Raw genomic sequence first — 17,431 nt, 5'->3', positions numbered from 1 at the left:
TGACCAACATTTTTATTGGTCTTGAGAGAGCCTTTTTAATTTAGAAATTGTGCTAAAATTTTATTGCTCAAAATATTTTACTGTGTTGTGAGGAACTGGTTTTTCAATTTCAAATAATAAAATATATATTTGTGTGGAATTTCATTTTCACATTTACATAACTTATTTTTAAAAGCAGAACATTGCACATCCTAAGAACATTATATTTCAGACAGGATATTGCATTTAATTTAATTGAAGCAATAATTACATGTTGACAATCAGAATTATTGTTTTGCAATGTAAATTAAATAGTGAATTATTATCTTCAAATAATATGTTACGTAAGGAAAAAATAAACTTTGCAAAATAGTTTATTAAATTCAGAAATTAAAAGTAATTATAGGATTCTCAGTACACCAGAAGATATTACATCAAATTAATAAATCACTTCTAGAAATTACAACTTGAAATTATCAAATCTTAATTGCTTAATAGAAATGCATTGGAGGCATGAATTTCATATAGTTACCTTAACATTTTGGTCTCTGGATGCAAGGACAGTTGTTATGCTTATAATGGCAGAATACCATATTTTTTGGACTATAAGACTCTCCGGACTATAAGACGCACCTAGCTTTTGGGGACGAAAACAAGAAAAAATATCTGCCTCTGTCTCCCAACAATTTGCCTCCATGTGCCCCATTTTCAGCCCTTTCCAGGCAGTGCGGATAGGCGGCCTGGGCTGGGCCGAAAATGGGACATGCGAAGACCAAAAATGGGGCATGAAGAGGCCGAAAATGGGGCGCGCGGAGGCAGTGATAGGTGGTGGCGGTGATTCCCGCAGCCTGGAACAGCTGATAGGCAGTATTCCAGGAGACAAATCCAACCGCCAATCAGTTGCTCATGTTAAATCAGGCTGTGCTAAAATTGACCAGGCTGTTTGCTGCAAAGAGGCAAATTGCTGGGAGGCAGAGGCCAAAGGACGAGGGCTGGCAGGTTGGCGGGGCTTCGGCAACATTCGGTCTATAAGATACACAGACATTTCCACCCATTTTTTGGGGGGGAGGGAAGTGTGTCTTATACACTGAAAAATAAGGTAACTTCTAATTACATAGACCATCATAGGATACTTAAAAATTATGACATTACTTTTTCTTTTAAAAAATGCAAAATATTATTTTTATTCAACTGAATCCATTGTCCTTCTGGCTTATAAAACCTCTTCTGGGATTGAAGAAAAAAATAAAGCATTGACTCACTAGCATTGAGAAAATTGGTTCATTTAGGGATTTTTTTTTTAGAATGTTAATGAATATTTATTTGGAAATTGAGATAATCTCTTATACTTACTGTATCTAGTATATTTTGTATGTAAAAGATTCTCATTCTGAAGGTTTCAGCTGAAGCTTGAACATCTTTTTCGTAAAACGTTGCCACATTTGTTTTGAAAGAAATGTTTTGATTGTCTTAATAAAACTGGCCATAAAGTCAGGATTCCAGATAGATGAAATAATTTTATTGTGTTTCTTCAGGAGACTTCTTTATACTGAGAAGCAATGGAAGAAGGAGCAAGTCAAATGCAGCCCTGCAATGAAAACCAGCTATCAAACTCTGAAGATGGATGCGGGTGGCAAGTTACAGACATGACTAGACTGCGCCGTTTCTTGTGTTTTGGTTCTGAAGGAGGTGCATTCTATGTCAAGGAACAAAAACTGAGCTTTGAAAGTGTAGATGCTCTTTTGAGGCTTATTGAAGGTGGCAAAGGTTATGAAGCAGTACAAGAAATAAAGACTTTCAGCCAGGAAGGTAGAGCAGCAAAACAGGATCCAGTATTGTTTGCGCTTGCCATTTGTTCACAGTGTTCTGATGCCAAAACCAAACAAGAAGCTTATAAGGCTGTCCCTGAAATTTGTCATATACCAACCCACCTCTTCACTTTCATCCAGTTTAAAAAGGATCTGAAGGAAGGCATGAATTGTGGCATGTGGGGCCGTGCCCTGAGAAAAGCTGTTTCAGTTTGGTACAATGGAAAGAATGACATGGCTATTGCTTTAGCGGTGACAGCATACAAGAAGAAAGACGGCTGGTGCCATAAAGATCTTCTCAGGTTATCACATCTAAAGCCTGCAAATGAAGGTAATAACAAACAAGTAAATCTTCCGAATCAGCAAGGATGGTTTGCAATAAGTAATTTGGAAACATTTTGTTTTTGCCTGTATGTTTGATCAAAAGAGATGGAGGAGTGAGAAATGGAAGTGTAATTTTATAAAGTAAGCCATGACTCTAATTGTGGGGAGAGAAACAAACTGACATATAAAAAGTGTTAAATATTGTAAAGAATACACAACGTTCACTTTAAAAAATTTTTTATTAATCTACAGGTAGTCCTCAATTTAGAACAGTTCATTTAGTGACCATTTGAAGTTACATGACGCTGAAAAAAGTGACTTATGACCAGTTTTCACACTTAATGATCATTGCAGCATCTCCATGATCATTTGATCAAAATTCAGACGCTTGACAACTGACTCATATTTATGATAGTTGCAGTGTTCTGGGGTCATGTGATCAGCTTTTGCGACCTTCTGACAAGCAGAGTTAATGGGGAAGTCAGATTCATTTAACAACTGTGTTAGGAACTTAACAACTGCAGTGATTTGTGTAACAACTGGCAAGAAAGTTCATAAAATGGGGCAAAATAACTTTTGCTTAGTAACAGAAATGTTGGGTTTAATTATGGTCACAGAAGCTGTATTGCTTTATTTTATAATAGGGAGAATATGTAATAGTTTAAAAAAAATTAAATCAAAACCTTGAGCGTTTTCTAGAAGTAACTTTTCTAGCAGTAATTTTTGTTACTGCTACAAATAGCAAAAGCAATAGAAGAATTATAGCAGAAAGAATGCCCACAATTAACAGTCCTAAAGACTGAGGGTCAGATGAATAAATTGTGAAAAAGGCATTATATGTGTCCGTATGTATTTAATTAAATAGCAACACTACTGTATTTATTTATTTATTTTTGCTTTTACATTATCTTCCACTATTTATATATCAAGGTAATATATATATAGAAGGTCATATAGAAACAAATTGCTAGTTTTGCTAAGATGCCAGAAAATACCAAATACAAAATAAATACACTTTCCAGCCTAATATTTGATAATTTTACATTATTTTGGAGTTCATATTTCTTTTTAAAATATGTTCTAAATTAGAAATAAAACTTACTGTATTTCAACAGGCCTGGCCATTGTCACTAAGTATGTAATGAAGGGATGGAAGGAAGTCCAAGAGACATATAAAGAGAGCAGACTTTCTGCTGAGGCTGAAAAAGTGTTGAAGTATTTGGAAGCAGTGGAGAGGGTAAAGCATACAACGGATGAACTGGAAGTGATTCATTTGATAGAAGAGCATAGTTTAGTTAGAGAACACCTCCTGACAAGTCACTTGAAATCTAAAGAGGTAAGGAAATTAGAGAAACATTAATACTTTGAATGACACTATATAATGTTGTTTTCTGCACTTTATCACTCCTCTATTTTTATAGCACTTAACAATTTTTACATGTATTCTTAGTTTTACATGTATTCTTCATGGCATGGGACCAGGTTACCTGAGGAACTATCTTGCTTGTCCTAATTATATCGTCCCATTCAATTTGGTCAGGTGGGGAGGGCATATTGGGGGGATCCTGTTGATTAAAAGAATTTTGCCTTATGGGAAGAGAGACAGTTCTATTTTTAACTTTGTTCTTATTTATGCTTTTATATTTTGTGACATGTTTTTATTGTGAGCTGCCCAGAGTCACATAGATGAGGTAGATGTTGTAGAAATGTGGTGAATGAAAGAATAAATACATTTACATTATTCCTGTACAGTTATGCATATTTATACTGAGTATGTGTTTTTCTTTAAATACTGTGACTTTTCTTTTTCTTTGAACTTCATTTTGTACAAGGTATGGAAAGCACTGCTACAGAACATGCCCATAACAGCAATATTGAAGAACCTGGGAAAAATGACAGCAAATTTTGTTCTTGAACCAGGAAGCTCAGAGGTAGCAATGGTTTGTGAAAAACTAAAAAATGAAAAACTTCTTAAAAAGGTAAGGATTTTTTAATGCTGATTTCTTATCTGCATTGTATTCTAGCAATATTCTATTAGTTGATCTTTTAATAGAAACCAGCATTGAAAATTAAGCTTCATTGTAATAAATCATTATATAAATTCCTAAGAAATAACACTACTACAGGATATCTCAAATATTTAGTAATGGGCTAGGGGTTAGACTTACAAAGGGAATAGTCAAAGGAGAGAAAGATTCACTATTTGTACCATATCTTTAGGGATAAGGACTATTTTAAATAGCGTTAGGAAAATACTTGTCTTGTGTAGAAAAACAATAATTTTTTAAATAGTCTTTATTCAACCTTTTTTAGTTTTAAAAGCATATTTCCATTTTTACAGCTTTCAACTATCGGTAACAATTCAAATTTCATAATTCCAATCTATGGCTTATTATTTTATACATTATGTACATCTTTAAATATATAGTATCTTTTACGATATTATATTTTTGTTCTTCATTAACATCGATTTAATCTATTTTTCATATATTACAGTATATCTATATGTATTTACATATTCCTTTTATCCTTTAACAAGTTTTATCATATTTATATATAATTTCCAATTTAATGTTTCTATATCATCTTTATGCATCAATTTTACATCTCGTTTCAAGCCATTGATACCACATATTCCAACTCTTGTAATACTCTGATTCCTCTCTGTCTTTAAGCTCCCTGGTTAATTTATCCATTTCTGCACTATTGAGGATTTTTTTTATTACCATTGCATTTGGTGGCATGTTTTCTTGATTCCAATTCTGGGCAAATAAAATTCTTGCTGCTGTTGTAATATGAAGTATAATATATTGAGCCCTTTTGCTTACATTTCTTTTTATAATATCCAATAAGAATAACTGGCTTCATCTCAATTTTAAAACAATAAATGTTTTAATCAGTTTTAGACTGCTCTTAATCAAAAAACTGAAATGTTGACTGTCTACTAATCAATAATTCTAATTTTCCAGATTCCTGATCCTTATAAGGATCAGGATTCAGGAAAATTGGAATTATTGATCAGTAGACAGTCTTCTTGGTTTGAAATGTTTCTCGTTGCAATCAGTCAGCTGATGTGCATGGAGGGAAGCCTTGTAATAATTGTCAGGTCTGAGGGAACTCCTTCCATAAAAAGAACTGTGTTTACAGATATATTAACATGATCTGTGAATATAGATCTGTAGATATAATAATCCAACAATAATCGTCAAAGTTTTTTTGATCTTTTTTTCTAAGGATGTATTTGGCAAACTCATTAGTGCATTCTTTTTGTTGGTTTCCCCCAGGGGTGCTATTCAGCAGGTTCTGGAGAGCCAGTAGCGGAAATTTTGAGTAGTTCGGAAAACTGGCAAATGCCACCTCTGTCTGGCCCCAGAGTGGGGTGGGAATGGAGATTTTGCAATATCCTTCCCCCAGGAGTGGGGAAAGAATGGGGATTTTGCAGTATCCTTCCCCTGGAGTGGAGAGGGATTGGAGATTTTGCAGTATTTTCCCCTGCCACGCCCACCAAGCCACGCCCACCAAGCGACACCACATCCTCCAAGCTATGCCCACAAAACCAGTAGTAAAAAAAATGGATTCCACCACTGGCTTCCCCTCCATCAGAAGGGTACTAACTCTAATGCAAGTCAGTAATGCGGGAAGAGAAACTTCAGTTTTTCCTTTTAAAATATTCTACATTTTTATAATTTTATCCAAATTTCTAGTGTACAAGATGATAATGAAGAATGGTATGTCCAAGAGTAGTTCTTTTCCCTATTTGAAACTAAAAATGACTTTTTAGCCCTCCTTCTTTTTGGAAGAAAATCTGATTGTGTTTAACTTAACTTCCATTGAAATTAATCTTTTTTCCTCTTTGATAAATTTTAAAAACTTACAAGACAAACAAATTTTTGAATAACCGGCTTAAGACAAAATAGGATTTACCGGTAATTTTTCTAAAGGTAGTTTTGTTAGATTTTTTTTGGGGAAAAAAAGTATTGTAAATTGATTGTACTTAATGCTATTTATATTAGGAAAATTGATATAAAATTAAATGCAATATTTAAAAAGCTGCCATCCATTGTGTAAAAATTTCATCTACTATGACTGCTAGTACTACATAGTACACAAAGCTGAAAAAAAGTTATATTTTTCATTTTCAATCACAATCTCTTGTGAAAACCTGTGATTCTATGGTACGCCATGTGAGAAAGCCTGGTCTAGAATATGGTTATATAAAACAAGTCGAGTCCAGATATCCGTCAACAGTTTTCTTATTTCTTACTTTGTATTTGTGTATTACCGACATGTGGGTAGAAGTTTCTACATTTAAAAAAAAGCTTTTTATAGAAAAAGCTATTGAACTCTGTTGCTTGTATTTAATAAATGTTTACAGAATCTGTTGTGTTATACATGTATTATTAGCTAGATAACACAGGGTTTCATTATGCTTTTTGATTTTTGTCAAGAATGTTGTTGGTATTATTATGACCATTCCTTTTTTTTTTTTTTTTGCTTTTACTCTTTCCATTGACAGTTGTTAAGAGTGGTTAGGAATTAAATAAAGATAAAAATACCAATTGATAGAGTTTATAAATCATGCCCTGTATACAAGGTAGTCTTAATGTACAACCATAATTGAGCACAACATTTCTGTTGCTAAGTATAACATTTTTTAAATGAATTTTGCCCCATTTTACGATCTTTCTTGCCACTGTTGTTAAGTAAATCAACGCAGTTGTTAAGTTAGTAACATGGTTGTTAAGTGAATCCAGCTTCCCCATTGATTTTGCTTGTCAAAAGGTTGCAAAAATTGATCACATGACCCTGGGACACTGCAACCGTCATAAACATGAATCAGTTGTCAAGTGTTCAAATTTTGATCACGTGACCACAGGGATGCTGGAACGGTTGTAAATGTGAAAAATGGTCATAAGTCACTTTTTTCAGTGCCATTGTAACTTTGAATAGTTACTAAATGAATTGTTGTAAGTGGAGGATTACTTCTAAATCTACTTATTGGAAAGATCTGCTGGTGACTTTTTTATCTGTGCTCTTGACCAAATTTAATGGGTTAGAGATTTGCTTTTACCACTTACTGGAATAGCCACATCTTGATTAAGATTGTCAGGTCTGGGTTAGGAGCTGTTTTTAAATTTATTTGTTTCCGGGGTTTTTTTTTTCTTTTTTTGGAATAGACTGCTACTAGGATTGCACTTGGATTTAATCACTTGGAAAAAAAACACTAAAATCTTTTTCACAGAATTCTAGGAAGTTGCTTTAAAACAAATAACTATTATTTTCCAATTTTATATGATAGAAGATAATGTAATATGCCATGAACCTTTCAGTTTAATTGAGTTATAGTATAATGTTGTATCAATTTTCATTTCATTCAGTGTCTTTTTTGCCTAATTTTCTGTGCCTAACAAATAAAGCTATTACTCTTTTACAGACGGGGTGAATTATTTTCCAGGTAATTAAAGGGGGTTGGGTGTCTATGTATGTGTTCCTCCAAATCATTCCTGACCAATGCTAATGCCTAGACATATCCCTGCAGTTCTTTTATCAAGATCTTCAGGAGTGGTTTGTCTTCCTTGGGCTGAGAGCGACTGGCCCAAAATCAGCCCGTTGGCTTTCTACATAAGGCAGGACTAGAACTTGCAGTTTCCTGGAATCTTAAACCGCTTCGCCAAACTAAGTGGATTAAGTAATCAGTACTTATTAATTAATAGTTTTGATCTTGACTCTCTCATTTATTAAAAATTACCTGTCCTACATTGATTTATTCAAGTTGGCAACTCTAGTTGATGAGGTCCTCAACATACGACCACAATTGAGCCCAAAATTTCCATTTCTAAGCAAGATAGTTGTTAAATGAGCTTTACCCCATTTTACAACCTTTCTTGCCACTATTTTTAAGTGAATCACTGCAGTTTTAAGTTAGTAACATGGTTGTGAAGTGAATCTAGCTTCCACATTGACTCAAAAAAGACACACAGTCACAAAAAGTGATCACATGATCCTGGGACACTGTAACCATCAAAAATACATGCCAGTTGCCAAGCATCTGAATTTTGATCATGTGAGCACAGGGATGCTCCCATAGTCGTAAGTGTGAAAAATGGTCATCAATCGCTTTTTTCAGTACTGTTGTAACTTCAAATGGTCACTAAATGAATGGTTGTAAGTCAAGGACATGTACAAGATTTTTAAATATGTTCATAATCTTTCTTTCTGTTCATCTGTTTTATAAAGGTACTCTTTCAAGTCAGTAACCTTTTGAATGTTTTCTCTACAGTTAAAATAGGGGAATCATTGTTTTGCTGAAAAAGTGAAAATTACAAAAAAATTCTGTACAAAAATATTCTTTTGTCGGGCACATTGGCTGTGAACGTCATATGAAAGGATTTCTCTTCTTGTGTAATAGATTTACAGAAGGCAAAGAGAATAAAAAATTGATTACAAACCAAATTTGTGAGGTCACCATATAAATTTGAATTTCTCTAAACCAGCAAAATAAGCCATTGAATTAATAACTGAAAAAATTTTTTTTTAAATCTCATTTAGATGAAGGGCGAAAAAATCTAAGGGATACTGTAGCAATTATTTCTAGCAATAATACTCTGAACACATGTTAAAAAGTTGTATTGCACTCTATATTCAGAATACTTAAATAAATATAGTTTTCTATTCCATAATCATTGATTTTATAGCATACTTAATTAACAGAAATTATAACCGGAAGGAGAAATTAACATTTTGAGTCTGTTTTCCAAAACTCTTTAGGCTCAAATACACCCATTCCATATTTTGGTTGCATTAGAAAACTATAAAGGAGAGCGTGGTTATCGGGGAAAACTGCGCTGGCAACCAGAGAAGGACATCTTGGAAGCTCTCAATACTTCATTTTACAAGTCCTTCAAGGTAATGTTATGAATATTTATTTAATTACTTTCAGTATAAGTCTGAAGCATTTAAGCAATATCTCTTTAGGGAAGTTCTGATTTTGGCAATAAAGACTAAAAGCAGAATGGTAAATGTTCCTAGAATTTTTGTTTTTTAGTATTCTTATGAGCAGTCCATACCAATCTAGGCTGTAGTCTTCCTTTTTTCCTTCCTTAAGACGCATGGAGAGTTTCTCTACAAATTATGCTGTGCATAATTTATTCTCATATATCTGTATTATATTATTTTTGTCATCAACTAGTATTTCTTTGATTAATACTGTTGCTTCTGAAAGCACTCACAGCTATGAAAAGTCATGCAATTAAAAAAATCTTTAAAAACATTTGTTCTGACTTCTTTCCCCTCTTTGCCTTTTCTTAGGCATTAGAACCAATGGGAAAGCGTATCTTAGTTGCAGTTGATGTTAGTGATTCTATGTTGCAAAAGGTTTTTGGTAGTGTGCTGAATGCTAGTACCATTGCTGCAACAATGTGCATGGTAAGAATTGTCTCATTTTTATGATATGTTTTGATCTCAAACTTTGGGATGTGATGGCATTGTTTCCAAGACTGAATAGATTGTAATTTGGTAAAATCCAGGATATTTGCCTCATGATAATATGATTTTAAAACAAAACTGTAACAAACCTATCCATGTAAAATCTACATAGTTATTAATTCCTATTCTATTTGTTTTTTTAGATATAAATCAAGCTTCTGCTTTATTTATCTTTTTTATTTTTGGATAACATGGTCAATATTTTCCAAAAGTATACAAGGATATATTTCCTCTGATAACTCCCAAATGTCTCTGTGGGTTTAGAATTTGAGTGACTTACCCATATTTTTCGGAGTATAAGACACACTCCTCCCCCAAAAGTGGGTGAAAATTTCAGTTTGTCTTATAGACCGAATACAGGCCTGTTTTTGGGCTCCTGAACCCTCCACGTGTTGCATTTTCACCCTCCCCAGCCCCCAGAAGCACTCTGCAGTGCTCCACATATCCCATTTTTGCTAAAAATGGGCCCATTTTTGGGCTCTCGAACTCTCTGTGTGTCGCATTTTCGCCCTCCCCGCCCTCCAGAAGCACTCTGCAGGCCAAAAATGGGTGTGTTTTTGGCGTAAACAGGCCCGTTCTTGGTGAAAACGGAATGTGCGGAGCACTGCAGAGTGCATCTGGGGGCCAGGGAGGGTGAAAATGCGACACCTGGAGGTCACAAACTATTTTTTTTTTGTTTTCCTGTTGTAAATCTAGGTGCATTTTATAGTCCCAAAAATATGGTATTTGTTGGACAGTAGTTTGCCACATGTTGATATCCTTTTATTCATTCCATGTCTTACTACCCAGTCTTGTCATGCCACTTGTCTACAATACATACTTTTCCTGTTGCTCAAGTTAGAGCAGGCAACAAAGCATTTTTATAGTGATTAATGCCTCCCGTACTAAAGTAAGTGTTTGGCCAAGATTATGCATCCCATCAGTGTCTGTTCTACAAGTCAAGAAGAAACCATTGTGCAAGATTTGGTAATCTGATTTTCAGCACTTGCATCCAAAGGGGAAAAAAAAAAACCTTAAGAAAGTCTTGGAGAAAGGACTAGGATATGGTGAAGAGTTAGAAGAGGGATGAATTAGAATAGAAAAGACTTATGGAAACAGCTATTTCACATTTGAAAACTACAGAAAGCTTGAGCTACAGAAATGCTTTTTGTTCAAGAAACAGGAAAATAACATTCTATCTTTACCTTTGGTCATTTGGTTTTTACCAGGTTGTGGCACGCACTGAAAAAGATTCCCACATTGTTGCTTTTTCCCATGATATAGTTCCTTGTCCTGTGACTGAGGATATGACTTTACCACAAGTATTACAGAAAATGTCTGAGGTACCTAATATTCTTAAAGTCATCCTGTAGTTTTATATGAGAATAGGTAACTTAATGTATTTATTTATCATGTATTTATGTATTTATCATATAATGTATTTATCATGAAAATAAGTATTTTACTAAGACTTTGAAGTCCATTAAACAAGTATTCTTTTTCATGAAAGCATTTTATTTTCAAGTGACTCTTTTATTACTTGCATGTAGCACATGATAATATTAATACCATAATAAAAAGGAAAGAACATTGGTCTGAGTAATCCAGTACCTAAACTTCATTAGAAAAAAAAATGAAAAAGGGATATCTAATAAGAGATGTAAAGAGTGTATGGATATGCTTTGATTTTACTTGAAGTATGTTAGTATATAATTTGAAGGCACTATTATATTAAATAATGAGTTACAGGGTTTGAGTAAAAAAATTAATGAGCTGGCTGAATTATACTTTCCCTGCGAAGTGATCAGATTGGTTTTGTGATCAAATCCATTATCAAGTTAGTGTTTGGGTTTATAGAAGGAAATATAACACAAAAGAGTAGGGCAAAATCATTGAAGAACTTTAATGGTAAGATTAAGGTATCAAGGATACATGCAGGAGAGGATGGAAATCAGCACTGAATTTGTGAAAGATCTCTTGGTAATAACTTTTTTTAAAAAAGAAAATACGGAATCTGAATGGACGTGGAAATATTGCTGGGCAAGCTAGTCTTCTCCATTTCATGTCATGCAGCCTTCTATAAACTTTGCCCATCCTAGACATAGAATCATATATGTATATCTGTTTACATGCTATGGGGACTGTGGATTTGTCTGTGCATGTGTGGGAGATGAAAAAGGTTGTCACTAAATTAATCCTCAAGACAGAGGATTTTCTCTGTGAACAGCATTTCTGTAGCTTGCATCGGTTGCCTATCACACTGCTTTGTTATCTACCTTTATTTGCCTGTCAGTTTGGCATCTCGAGAGGACAGGCTCAATGGGCAGGTCTTGTCTGCTATTGCAAATCACAGGAGACATTAGTCCAATGGGGAGAAAAAAAAATTAGCTGGCATTTGATCACTTCCCAGGGAAAGCATCATACACTATATTGAAATACTACCAAAACTCTCGTGTCTATAACCTTTAGTTGAGCGAAGTGATGCAACATAGGGCAAAACTTTTTCAACCAAGGTACCTCAAATGGGTTAAGTTACAAAATGCTGTGACTTCTTACTTCGAGGGAATGAAATTTGGGAAAGTTGTAGCTGCTTCAGTGCTGCCGCCACCATGCTGTTGAGACTATTTGATCATCACTTTCAACATTTCTTGACAGTTTCTGGCCACTCTCTTACTCCCTTCTCCATTCAAAAGTAGGGACCTACTAGCCTTATCAGAAAGGAAGAAAGGAAGGAAAAGGGAGAGACAAGAGGGAGGGAGTTAGGAAGAAATAAGATAGGTAGGTAGGTAGGTTCCCAATGTTCACTGCCAGCTTCCAACAACAACATTCAATGGGAAAGTCAACAGAAAGACAGAAATTGTTCACACTCCCATAGAATTTTTGCCCATCCATGGTCATTCTATTTATCTAGATAAGGAAATATCTCTGAAACAATGACCCAATAGGTCACAGATTGTCTGGTATAATATATGTGTTACAATCAATGTGTGAAACTAGGCATTTTATAGAATGTCTAGGAAATCTATAGAATGACAAAAATGGGACGTCAAAGTATGAAGCACCTAATATTTTACACATTTTCTAGGCATTCTATGCAATGCCAAAAGGCAAACCAGCAAAGTATAAAATATTCCCGTTTAAATGCCATTCTAGCTTTCCTTGTTGCAACAAGCAGGTCAACACTGGTCTTTTCTGTATTTTATTTATAATCCTGTACTTTATTTTTTATTTTATTTTTCTTCTTTCATTTTCATAAAATCTTTTCAATAAAAGATTAGGGTTAAGCCTAAATCTAACCCTTTTCATGACTTTCTTTGCATACTTTGCCTAAATAATGCTTGTCATTTTGCATAATGCTGAGATATTATATCCAATGCCTAGGAAAAGTGTATAGCATATTAAAATAACAGGCATTTCATACTTTGCCTAAAGACATCACACTTTCTATAGATTTTCTAAGCAATCTATAAAAGATCAGTTTTTCACACATTGCTGGTAACATATATATAACAACACAGTTTGTAATCTTAAATGTAAACATCAATTCACATTCCCTTTGCTAGTTCCCAGGCAGAAACATTGCTAAGTTAAAAGCTATATAATTTTTGCTGGCTTGTTTGGATCTTAATAATTTTTTTTTCTTATAGATTCCAAGGGGCGCCACCAATTGTTCTTCTCCATTGCTCTGGGCCCAAAAGACAGGTGTAGAGGTTGATGTTTTTATTATCTTCATGGATAGTGAGACTTTTGCTGGAGATGTTCACCCTGCCACAGCATTGAGACAGTATAGAGAGGTAAGTATTCTTTAAATAATGCAAAATAAGACAAAATGTTTCTTTATAAAGTTTTGCCTTCTTAAGGTAGCTGCCAGCTTTCTGATGATCTATGTTGTAACAGAGAACCATTTTCTGAAATGGTTTTGGGCAAATAATATAAATATAATCCTAAAGTAGAATGAAATATAAATCTATAAAGTTATTTCTTTAATATTGTGTTCAGTGCATGCTAGTTTAGTCCTGTTTATATTAGTATTGTATCAGCACTGCTTGTGACTTTCTAGCTATCTGCACTACAGTGATCCGATCTAGAAGTATACTGGGCTCACATAAGTGATCCACAAATGGAACAGTGCTTGTTATCAGATGCAGAAAAAGCTATTTAAGGACAAAGCAGCAACAATGAGCAGATAAGACATAAAGTATATTTTTAAGAAAAAGCCAGTCTGTTTCCCCCATTTGCCTCATTCAGGTCTCCCTAGTTGTAGTTGTGATAGTTTGGGTTCAAAAATCTTGGCAAAATACTGAGAAAAATAAGACTTTCCAGGAAGAGAACAAGAATATGGATTGTGCACTTCAGTAATAAAGTCTGTAAGACTTGGCTTTTATAAATAATTAGTTGTTTTGCAAGTATAATCTGAAAAAAAGTATTTCTCTCTCTCTTTATCTGTTTATAGAGAATGGGTATTCCATCCAAGTTAATCGTTTGTGGAATGACATCCAGTGGCTTTACTGTTGCAGACCCAGATGACAGAGGGATGCTGGATATTTGTGGTTTTGATACAGGAACACCCATTGTCATTCAAAACTTCATTTTGGATTTGATCTAAACCTGTGAGCACTCACTTTTTCTAAAGCTATTAACTTCCTGAAGAATTGACTGGGGGAGCTATCAATTGCATTAACAAGACTCTCAATTCAAGGCTAAATTTCATACTCCTGTTGGAGTATTAACATTTTAAAAGAGATGTGAAAACAGCCAGTGGAAAACTCTACTTTCTGAACATACTGTTTACATCTGTTGTGCATAATTCTAGGTTTCCTAATTGGTTTTTAGAGCTAAACATGGAATACAGTGAATGCTTTTAATTTTTTTTTTATTAGTTTAACTATGACAATGTGTTCCGTTACTGAAGATTTTATTTTCCTAGAATGAATTTATTGTGTTAATCACAGGGAATCAAAGGATGAGACAGGGCTTCATCTTTTTACACTGTTTCAGGTTAACAACCTGTTTGATTGGAATAACCTATTCTACTATCTGGGAAAAATGAGCTACATGTGCACTATAGATTATATTACTTCTATCATTGCTCATTACTTCCTATTACTTTATGGAACATTTACCACTGGCAACTTGATGCTCTCCTTGTTTTTAGCAAAGATTTTGTATTAAGCAATGTTGGGAAATTTGGAAACAACAAATTATTCCCAGGGATATTGATTTGATTATTGTACTTTAGCCTTCTAAATTCTTGTTTTTAAAAAAGATTTTGCAAAAACCATCAATTTTGTGCACATTATGGTCTAATTCAATGTTTCTCAAATTGACAACTTTAAGATGACAACTTTAAGACTTCAATAAGAATTCCCCAACCAGCATATTGCCAAGTTTGAGAAACACTGAACTCACTGGACTGTGTTTTATTTCCTGACAATGGATAGTAGAAGGTTTATCAAGCAAGTTGTTTTTTTAATAGAATTAGAATATCAGAAAATAAAGAATATTTTCTGATGTTCTTTATAGAAAATGTGATTTATCATATCTCTTGAAGTAAGAGGAGAAAAAGGCAAAAAGATGCAAGGATCGGGATTATTAATAAAGCTAACCATATTCATGTGTTACTTGTACAATAGTTATACAATAAATCAGAAATGGACACACATTTCTAGCCCCACCTTAACATGATAGCTGATCTGTCTTTCTGTACATGTTAACATTTGCAAAGTAGTCTTTTTGTATCAGCATATCTACTTAAATGTAGAGTTGCTGTGAGAGCAAGAAAGCTGATTATATGCTGTTTTAATTTATATAGACTCTGCACATGAAAAATTGGTCAAACATAGAGCTTTCTTGCTCAAATTTTGTGCTCAATGAACGGGCCTTACAAGCAGAGCCTAAAATACCATTATTCCTGCCTTACCATCAGGTTGGTTTGCATAGGGATTATATGTTCCTAAAACATGTAATTTAATGACATTCACCCTTTGTTGACTCCTTTGTGTCCTAATGCAAGGACCATCACTGCTGGTAGGCAAATCAAGGTTAAGGAGGTGGTAAGGAGATAACATGTTGCTGATCTGAACTTGGCATTCCAGTTGGGCCTGTTGGGAATTGTGCCATTCCAGATGTTGCTGAACTCCAAATTCTCCATCTTTGTCCTAGAAAATAAGTTCATGTAAACAATACATTCTCTTTTAATTGAACAGAAGAGTAATAAGTTAGTAAATTGATGGGCTGAGCAAGAAAGAGGCAGCTTATATAGAAGACTGTTTCACAACTGATATTGCTGTTCCTTTTCTTCCCATATTACAGTCCCCTAAACAAAACCCCCTATAAATCAGGAAACCTTTCTGGGTCATATGAACAATAGCATGGAAACAGTTTCCTATATTTAAGGCTTCTTTACTTAATGCATCAATTTCCAGCTTGGTACAAAATCACTCTTCTTGGTTTGGGCCATTCTCCTTTGCTGAAATTCTATATGACATGCAATAGCAGGAAAATCAGGAAAAAAAATTATGGCAGTGTTTACTGTAATGCAGGATTGGCAAACCGATGAAGAGGAAAACTAACCAAATTCGACTAGCTAAGTCACAGAAGACTTAATAGCTACATTTGCATTTTCATTGAGCATATGATGCTTGCAGACAAATATATCACAAAGCCAGGCTTAATGGAGTATTGTGACCTATGAACATATCATTTGCCTTTGAAAAAACACCATTCATTGACTTAGAAAATTGAGAAAAATGTTAGTGTTGAAGGGGTAATCTTTCCTCCTCTCTATTCTGTTAAAGTGCACTTCCCGGCTTCCCTCATCGTTAGCCAAATTTATAATTTAGTAACATTTGGAAAGAACCATTTCTCCACCTTTGGCTAATGTACGCATAGTGTACATTTGTAGTATCATACATTCCGTAACAATAACCTCTTCATGAATTCACGTTGATAATCTTGTAAACAGTTGGTAATCAAGATTGTGACAATTATCTACTCCTTACCTAAAGATTTTCACTGTGTACTTATGATAGCTGTTCACATTTTTTCATAATTCCAGACATAATGTATACCATTTTTTTAGATAAAAAATGTCTAGAGAAATTGCTTTGACTCAGTTTTCCCCAAATTGGATGGAAGGTGATAGAAACACAGCACATCAGGTGAAGTTATGGAAAGCTCCTGATGCTCAATGAAAAGTGCCGAAATGTATGCTGGGCTAAATTTTGCATTGCAGGTTATAGAATCTGATACTGAATAAAAAGTGATGATATAGGCTTATAATATTTGTTTGCTTGGAAGACTTGTTGATTAAACTTCCCCCAACTACTTCAGCTTTCCTGTCTGCAGCAAATTTACACTGGAGAACTGGGACATTTTGGAGCAGATACTGAAGTAGATAGCAGGGAGATTTATTTTATACATGTCCTTTCATGCAGCATTTGGATGTAATTTGATAAAAGCAGCATGCCTGCTTTAGGTAGCTACAATTTTTAAAAAGCCCTAGAATAATACTGTCAGACTAATGGACAATTCTTGGTATAATTAGAGAGGAGGAAGTTGCTTTGGGAATGCTGATCTGTAGTTATTCTTCTGTCTTTTACAGAAATAGCAGTTGATCAACAGCTGGTCTATTAAAATCATGGATTTTAAAGAACTTGTAGCTGTATTGACCTTTGTGTAAATTATCTTTATTAAAGAATATTTAAATATCTGAAAGGGTTTCTACAGTGCCACACAAGGCGTTTTACCTTGGCTAATAATATGTACTCTAAACTAGTTTTGTCTATTTTTGGGGAGGATTCTTACTGCATTTCCTATTTAACTGTAAAAAAAATAAAGATCATGGTTCGTATTAT

The 17,431-nt window shown here is 34.2% G+C and overlaps 1 protein-coding gene across 2 annotated transcripts in view; it reads left to right on the top strand.

Annotated features, from left to right (window-relative positions):
* Positions 1 to 17,431, top strand: part of RO60 (Ro60, Y RNA binding protein) — a 21,740-nt gene extending 4,309 nt beyond the window's left edge. Inside the window, exons 2-9 of one of the 2 annotated variants that reach the window (XM_034409592.3) lie at positions 1,515 to 2,118; positions 3,227 to 3,447; positions 3,944 to 4,090; positions 8,880 to 9,017; positions 9,420 to 9,536; positions 10,805 to 10,918; positions 13,223 to 13,369; positions 14,029 to 17,431. In XM_034409592.3, the coding sequence (XP_034265483.1) occupies positions 1,539 to 2,118; positions 3,227 to 3,447; positions 3,944 to 4,090; positions 8,880 to 9,017; positions 9,420 to 9,536; positions 10,805 to 10,918; positions 13,223 to 13,369; positions 14,029 to 14,181 (1,617 nt within the window). In that variant the 5' untranslated portion in view covers positions 1,515 to 1,538 and the 3' untranslated portion in view covers positions 14,182 to 17,431. The remainder of the gene's footprint in view (positions 1 to 1,514; positions 2,119 to 3,226; positions 3,448 to 3,943; positions 4,091 to 8,879; positions 9,018 to 9,419; positions 9,537 to 10,804; positions 10,919 to 13,222; positions 13,370 to 14,028) is intronic. The other variant, XM_087890083.1, reaches the window with a different exon arrangement.

This window comes from Pantherophis guttatus, chromosome 3 (genome assembly GCF_059756535.1).
Source record: "Pantherophis guttatus breed Tessera chromosome 3, ASM5975653v1, whole genome shotgun sequence".
Classification (NCBI taxonomy): Eukaryota; Metazoa; Chordata; class Lepidosauria; order Squamata; family Colubridae; genus Pantherophis; species Pantherophis guttatus.
Note: the sequence above shows the minus strand (reverse complement) of the source record. Positions and strands in the feature narration are given on the sequence as shown.